The sequence below is a fragment of the Mus musculus genome, chromosome 17 (genome assembly GCF_000001635.26).
Source record: "Mus musculus strain C57BL/6J chromosome 17, GRCm38.p6 C57BL/6J".
NCBI classification, from domain to species: Eukaryota; Metazoa; Chordata; class Mammalia; order Rodentia; family Muridae; genus Mus; species Mus musculus.
Genome location: NC_000083.6, coordinates 21,259,782 through 21,268,052, shown reverse-complemented (window position 1 = coordinate 21,268,052; position 8,271 = coordinate 21,259,782). Strand labels below are relative to the sequence as shown.

Below are 8,271 nucleotides of genomic sequence, written 5' to 3'. Positions count from 1 at the left end.
ATTTGGGTTCTTTTCAGCTTCTGGCTATAATAAATAAGGCTGTTATGAACATAGTGAATCATGTGTCCTTGTTATATGTAGGTGCATCTTTTGTATATATGCCCAGGAGTGGTATAGCTGGGTCCTTAGGTAAAATTATTTCCTGTTTCCTGAGGAACTGCCAGGCTGATTTCCAGAGTGGTTATACCAGCTTGCAAACCCACCAGCAATGGAGGACTGTTCCTCTCTCTCCACATCCTTGCCAGCATCTGCTATCAAAGGAGTTTTTGATCTTAGCCATTCTGATTGGTGGGAGGTAGAATCTTGGGGTCATTTTGATTAGCATTTCCCTGATGACTAAGGATGTTGAATTTTTCTTTAGGTGCTTCTCAGCAATTTGAGTTTCTTCAGTTAAGAATTCTCTGGTTAGCTCTGTTCTGCATTTTTAATAGGGTTACTTGGTTCTCTGGAGTCTAACTTCTTAAGTTCTTGGTATATATTGGATACTAGCCCTCTATCAGATGTAAGATTGATAAAGATCTTTTCTCAATCTGTTGGTTGCCTTTTTGTCTTATTGACAGTGTCCTTTGCCTTACAGAAGCTTTGCAATTTTATGAGGTCTCATTTGTCAATTCTTGATCTTAATGCATATGCCATTGGTATTCTGTTCAGGAAAATTTCCCAGGTGCCCATGTGTTCTAGATTTTTCCCCACTTTCTCTTCTAGATTCAGTATATCTGGTTTTATCTGTAGATCCTTGATCCACATGGACTTGAGCTTTGTACAGTGAGATAAGAATGGATCAATTCACATTCTTCTACATGCTAACTGCCAGTTGAGCCAGCACCATTTGTTAAAAATGCTCTCTTGTTTCCACTGGATGGTTTTAGCTCCTTTGTCAAAGATCAAGTGACAATAGGTGTGTGGGTCCATTTCTGAGTCTTCAATTCTATTCCACTGATCTACCTGCCTGTCATTATACCAGCACCATTCAGTTTTTATCACTATTGCTCTGCAATACAGCTTGAGGTCAGGGATGGTGATTTCCCCAGAAATTATTTTATTATTAACAATAGTTTTGGCTATTCTGGTTTTTTTTTTTGCCTTCCCAGATAAATTTCAGAATTGTTTTTTCCATGTCTTTGAAGATGTGTTGGGATTTTGATGGGGATTGCATTGAACCTGTAGGTTGCCTTTGGTAGGATGTCCATTTTTAGTATCTTAATTCTGTCAATCCATGAGCATTGGAGATCTCTAGATTTTCCAAGATCTTCTTTGATTTCTTTCTTGAGAGACTTGAAGTTATTATCATACATGTCTTTCACTTGACTGGTTAGAGTTACCTCAAGATATTTTATATTATTTGTGGCTATTGTGAAGGGAGTTGTTTCCCTAATTTCTTTTTTAGCCCGTATATCATTTGTATAAAGGAAAGCTACTGATTTATTTGATTAATTGATTTTTCTGATTTTACTGATTGATTTTATATCTGGCTACTTTGCTGAAGTTGTTAATCAGCTGGACAAGTTCTCTGGTAGAAGTTTGTATCTCTTATGTATACTATCATATCACCTGCAAATAGTGATACCTTTATTTCTTCTTCTTTCCATTCTGATTATTCTTAGACTTGGTCTTTTCATTGTGTCCTGAATTTCCTGGATGCTATGGGTTATGAGATTTTTATGTTTTGAATTTTCTTTGACAGTTGTGTTAATATGTTCTACAATATCTTCTACACCTGAGATTCTCTCTTCTATCTCTTCTATTCTTTTGGTGATATTTGCATCTGTAATTCCTGAGCCCTTTCCTTGTTTTTTCATTTTCAGGTTTGGCTCCATCCATGTTTTCTTTATTGTTTCTACTTCAACTTTTCATTCTTGAACTGCTTTATTCAATTCCTTGTTTGATTATATTTTCCCGTATTTCATTAAGGGATTTATATTTTTTTTCCTCTTTAAGGGCTTCTACCTGTTTATGTGTGTTTTCCTGTATTTCTTTCAGTGAGTTATTTATATCCTCATTAAAATACTATTATTTTCATGAGATAGGATTTTAGGTCTGCTTTCTGAGTTTCAGGTGTGTTGGTGTATTCAGGGCTTGCTGTGGTGGGAGAACTGGGTTTTGATGATGCCCACATATATTGGCTTCTGTTGCCTATGGTCTTGCACTTGCCTCTCACCATTTGGTTATCCCTGGTGTTTGCTGGTCTGTGTGACTCTGGAATTGTCCCTGAATTTCTTCAGGTTTCACGGTAGGCCTATCTATGGCCCTGGCTGTAGCAAACCATCTGTGGGGCCTTTCAACTCGGTGCTCTTCAGAGAGGCAGAGAAACTGCTGATCTGTTGCCCTGGCTGCAGTAGATCTCCTGGGATGCCTTCAGACTGTTTGGTCTTCAGAAGAGCAGTCAAGCTGCTGTCCTGTGTGAAGGTGTTCTCCAAAGGGGCCTAAGAACTGTGGTTTCTGTTTCCCTGTGTTCAGCAGAACTCCCTGGAGGCTTTCAGTCTGTCAGTTGCCCTGCATGCCACAGAACCCCCAGGAAATCTTCAGACTGTGGGGCCTGTTGCTCAGTTGCACTGAGTGTAGCAGATCTTCTGGCATGCCTCAGGCTGTGATGTCAGTGGCCAGACTTCTCAAAGTGTAGGAGATCTTTGGGATGAATCAGGATATGGTGTCTTCAGGGGAACAGTCTGTCCCAGCAGAAAGGACTGGGAGGAAAGGTAGTGGTATTCGGTTGGGGTTTTGGTGGGTGATGAGTCCAAAGTCCACTGGGCTCCCAGTGGCAGCTCTGGAACTTGGGATGGGGACAGGGGGTTCTTACCAACTTCTCTGAGGGCAGCTGATCTTCTTGGATGACTCAGGATATGGTGTCCTCAGGGGAGCAGATTGGCAAGCAGTCTATCCCATCAGAAAGCAGAAGAGCAGGCTGTTCTTGTCTTAAAGAGTCTACTTGAAGCTAAGGTAAAGAGATTAATAGCAATTGCATCAACAAAGGAATTCTTGGAAAAAGCCCAGAGATTTTGTTCTTATGAAGAGTGGGATTTTTGTTGTTATTATTGTTTTTGGTTTTTTACAGTTAAATATCTCATATCTTCTGTTCACTTAATTTTTATTATAAAGAGCATATGAATAAATATTCATACAAGAAGATTAACCAGACCCATAGACCATACATCTCAATTAATTTCTATAAACTTAGAACTGCCTTTCTGAAGCTACGGGCCTTCAGACTAGATTCCCCACTTTCTTTGCCAAAAATATTTTTATGTATATATCTACCACCAAAACCTAAGAGAAAAGTGTAAGAGATGAAACTAAAGAAGTTAACAATTGGCTTTATATCCTTTTCATGACAAGAAGTCATTACTTGCTTTCATTTGATTCCTTGCTCAACAGCTAATATTTACCCTTTCTTGCTCTCCTTTCTATATGTTACACTATTCCTATATGCACATGTATATGTGTATTACATGTATATGTATGCATATATACAAGCATTTTCATTAGCTATTTTTAGATCTATTTATTTATTTGTGTGTGTGCATATGAATGTTTGCCTGCATGATATATACACCCAGTCTGTAAAGCTGGGAAATATTTTTAAAGCACACTCACTTATGTATAAATCCTGATGAAAATGAAAAGCATAGCAGAATTTTCCATGTCCAATTAATTTAAGTATTAATACAACTGGAAGCCTGTGATTAGACAGGGAAAAGGGAGGAGGAGCTAAGAGTTGTAGAACCAGAGATTGAGGAGACATGATAGAAGGAAACAACATGGAGGATGAACAGGATGATTCAGATTCAATGTGGCTTTAAATAGTCACAGGTATCTATAATATATAGGAATAGAATAAATGGGGTAACTTGTCTAATCTAGATGGGCAGCTTGTATCATTATTAATTGACTCTGAAATTATTGTGTGGGCATCTTTTGAATTGAGAAGTTATTGTTATATAAATCTGACTGGTTAATTATAAGCTTCTAGAATTTGGATTTACTGGACTAAGGGGACTTGTGACAAGTAGCAGCTGGGGGTAAATAGTTGAGAAGAGTCACGTGGTCCTGAGGCAGGTGAACTGGAGCTGGGAAAACTGTGATTGGTCACTGCTAGGGCTAAGACAGAGACAGAGGCAGTGGAGACCAACATCAGGGCAGAGAGTAGCTCACTGTAGTGTGGGAACTTGCTGTTCTTTTTATTTTTCCTGCAACAGAAAAGGGGCTACCTGGGATAGGAAAAATATAAAATGTATGGTTCAAGTAATAAAGAGGCACCAAGAAGAGAAATGGAGCTGGATCCTATTTTCAAGCAGATAAACAGATTAAGGGAGTGGTGACTTTCAGTAAGATCCCTCCTGGCTAAATTTAAGTGAAGTGGAAACATCTGGTTTCTTTGGAAAGTCAGGGTTTTTTTTTTTGTTTTGTTTTGTTTTTTGTTTTTGTTTTCAAGACAGGGTTTTTCTGTATAGCCCTGGCTGTCCTGGAACTCACTTTGTAGACCAGGCTGGCCTCGAACTCAGAAATCCGCCTGCCTCTGCCTCCCGAGTGCTGGGATTAAAGGTGTGCGCCACCACAGTTGCTGGGGCACACAGGTAAAAGGATATTTTGCTAAATTAGAAACATGTACCATCTACAGTATCCTGCCAAGCCTAGTCAGGAAAAGGAGGAGACCAATGCTGCCCCTAATGTTGTAAGTCATGACATTATTTTCTTGTTTTGTTTTGTTTTGTTTTGTTTTTTTTTGTATTGTGTGTTTGGCTTTTTTTTTTTTTTTAATTTTTTTTCCTGAGGCCTCCCTCTCCATGCAGATATACCAAAATTTGCTCTGAGCTCATGAAAACACACTCACAGACAATAGGCAGCTAAAGAACTCTACTTGTTAGCAAGAAGTATCTGAATTATCACAGTGTTTGTCCCTACAACCTGGATGCCACAGGATGTTCTTGTAGGCAATAAATAAGGAGAGACCTCTGCTGAGCCCTGAGAAATGTAAAACAGGAATCAACTGACCCATTAGAGACTTATATTCAAGTGTTTTTGAATTGTTTGGGAAAGATTGTTTTTGTTTGTTTTTCAGATTATAGGAAGGAGCTTTGATCCAGTGAATTGCAGGATAATCTTCTCCCTTATGTAAACAGTACAAACCCATCGTTGAGCATCAAAGTCATTTATAAATGGTAGGGATTACATCCCAGCACACTCACAATATCAGAAACCATAGACACTGTATTTATTGGAAGAAATACAAATACAGATAGAAGCATAGACACAGAGCAAGGAAAAATAAATTTGATATATCAAAGTAATTGCCAAAAAAATATATATATATAAAACCATGGATATAGTTGATGTTCAGAGTCAGTTCATCATGGTGACAGTAAGTTTTTTCAGAAATCTAAAATTTACATTCATGTGTTTATATTTAGCCTTTGAAGTTTGCATATGTCACAAACTGCATGACAAATACATTGCTTGATGTATGGTTAACACAATCTGAGTGAGCAATTTGTTTGCACTTGCCTAGAAACAGATACATACACATCCTATAACACAAAAGTTTATGCATAATCACCAATGTTATGGGTGATGACTGTCCACCATGTGCATATACTTCTGTGGCATAAGGAATTAGTCAATAACCATCCAGAAGCATTGAATTTATATGTTTCTAATCATATCAGGTTTTGCCAATTTCTCATGCAAGGAACACAGTGGCTAGATGCTATGGAGTAGTGGTTCATGAGCAGAAAGGGACTCATAGCTGGGAAACACCCAGAAATGACAATGGATATGTTTATGAGTAACCAGCTTGGGTTATGCAAGAAAGACAGAAACAGTTGAAAGAGGCAGGAAATTATATAACATAACATAAATGTACTCAATTGAAGAAGGATGGTTTTTATAACCCTGGACTCCGTGGATGATTGTGAAGAATGTTTGTTTCTGGGAATGTGCTCCAGTCTCTGCTTGTGCCTGTGCAAGATGAGAACAGTAGATATGCTGGTCCAGACCAAGAGTCCCAGATACACAACATCAGGGAGAGGAAGGAATATAGTATGCAGGATTTGTCCAGTTTTGTCAAGACAAACAGAGCAGAAGCCAAAGTCTTGTATAATTGTCATATTTCTGTGGCCCAATTTTCCAGTCATGTAAAAGAGATTATAAGTACTCATGAGGATGTTCAGAGTGCAACAAAGACACAGAAAGAAGCCACTGAACTTGGATGATTTGGCTTTAAACTCTTTCCACATAAAGTTCCTGTTGCTGATTGTGATGGCCTGGAAGACACTCATCAAACTGCTGCTGCAAATACATGTACCCCTGCCCATTTTGTGAATGTAAAAGAGGAGATTGCACCCAAAATCACTTAGGAAATCTTTAAGCCCAAAAGCTGCCATGGTCTGGGGCACTCCTTTGCACAGCAGAGTTAAGAAGTTTGCTACAACCAAATAATTCAACATCCAGTCTGTGGAGTTCAGCTTGTACCTCGAAAAACAAAGCAATAAGTAATTGAAGAAGACAGAAGAATTTCCCAGAAGTCCAAGTGCAGTTTGGGATAAGAAGATTATACCTAGGGCCATATTCCTGGCTGTCATCCCATCATTTCCTGATGGCTGAACCTGAGAATCATGGAGGGGAAGATGAGGCACTGACAGCATTTCTGTCCCAACAAAATTCCAAATTTTCTGTTCAGAACAACTCTAGTAAAAACGGTGATTATTTGTATAAATGAAAGTTTTTCAGATGTTTTTATGAATCTTAAAGCATGCAGAATGAGCTACCTTAGTGACAGCAGATTTGGTAACACTTGCATACTTCCATCTGTGACCAGATCATAAAATGAATTTATAAAGCTCCTTTCTTCCCTTTCCCTCACTGATCAACCCTTTCTCTCTATCTCGATCCCTCCCCTACGACCCCTTTCTTTTCCCCATGGCAACTATCCTGGCCTTATTCTGTGGGTCCAGTCAACTTACCTACCTGTCAGTATCTTAAAAATAAAACTGCATGTGGCAGAGAGGGGTTAATTCAAGCTCTGACTGTAGGTAAAGCAAGGGCATGAACCTGGCTGAATGGCAATAGAGAAGTATGGAAAGATACAGCTCACTCCCCTGACTGCTGTTTTCTGGCTTCTTTACACACTGCAGTGCAATTTTTCTTTGTAGTTACACATAGCTGCTCATTCTACAGTGTTGCTGAGTTTTACTTTCTGTTGCTTCATGTGCACACATGACTGTGGAGTTCTATTTAGCCGGTAAACATACACTATCAGTGAATATTTCCATCAACTAACAAACAGTATGTGATATAATTTGACCTATCATGAATTACGTCCAAACTTGAGGACATATAATACCTGTATGGTTTCAGACGATCTTTCCTGGCTCCATGTGATGAACACAGTTTAGTATTTCACTGAATTGTTAAAAACAATGACATGTATTCAATGTGAGCAAATAAACACCAATACATTTTAAGATACAGTGCAGTAGAAATATTTTGTTATCAGGCTCAGATTACATGTCTAACTCCTGATGCACACCAGAAGAAGCTAAACATACTGTCGTTTGATGTAAGACTGGGGAAAATTTGAATTTATAAGACGTGCATGAAACACTGTTGTGTAAAAAAAATGAAGTTTATTTGTCTAAGTTGAGAATGGTGTAAATGTGAATTAGACTGTTGCTTTAAGATCACTTCTAGTTCACAGATGAGATTTTATGATGTCAAAAGTATTCTATATATCTAGACTTACACATATTCACACTTCTTAATATTAAATTATTACACCAGGGAAGTTTAATTGCTCCAATTGATATCATTATTAGAAAACTAAACACTATCTAACAGCTGGCATCAGGCAGACAGCATTTAGTTCACTGCCCTTTTCTATATACAGAGAAAAATTATTTAAGGAACCCAACAGCATCTATATTTGCAAAAGAGATACAAATATTGTCTCCATTTATTTTGTTTTACCCCAAATTAGGAACAAGCATGTTTTCATTAAAATATTGGCAGTCATTTCTAAGAGTAATTTCAATAATCTTATAAATTAATACTAGTTATTATTCAAAGAACAAAATTATCTTAGGTTTTCTGAGTGTCTGGGCTAATTTCCACTTATCAGTGAGTGCATATCATGTGTGTTCTTTTGTGATTGGGCTACCTCACTCAGGGTGATATCCTCCAGATCCATCCATTTGTCTAAGACTTTAATGAATTCATTGTTTTAAATAGCTGCATAGTACTCCATTGTGGAAATGTACCACATTTTCTGTATCCACTCCT

General features: G+C 38.0%; 1 protein-coding gene across 1 annotated transcript; it reads right to left on the bottom strand.

The window, feature by feature from the left end:
* Positions 1–5,189: 5,189 nt before the first annotated feature.
* Vmn1r235 (vomeronasal 1 receptor 235) lies at positions 5,190–7,626 on the bottom strand. The gene is made up of 2 exons (NM_134199.3): positions 7,337–7,626; positions 5,190–6,680 (listed from the first exon to the last, which is right to left on the bottom strand). Exon 2 carries the CDS (start codon positions 6,636–6,638, stop codon positions 5,652–5,654), a length of 987 nt encoding a protein of 328 aa, NP_598960.3. The 5' UTR covers positions 6,639–6,680; positions 7,337–7,626; the 3' UTR covers positions 5,190–5,651.
* Positions 7,627–8,271: the final 645 nt, after the last annotated feature.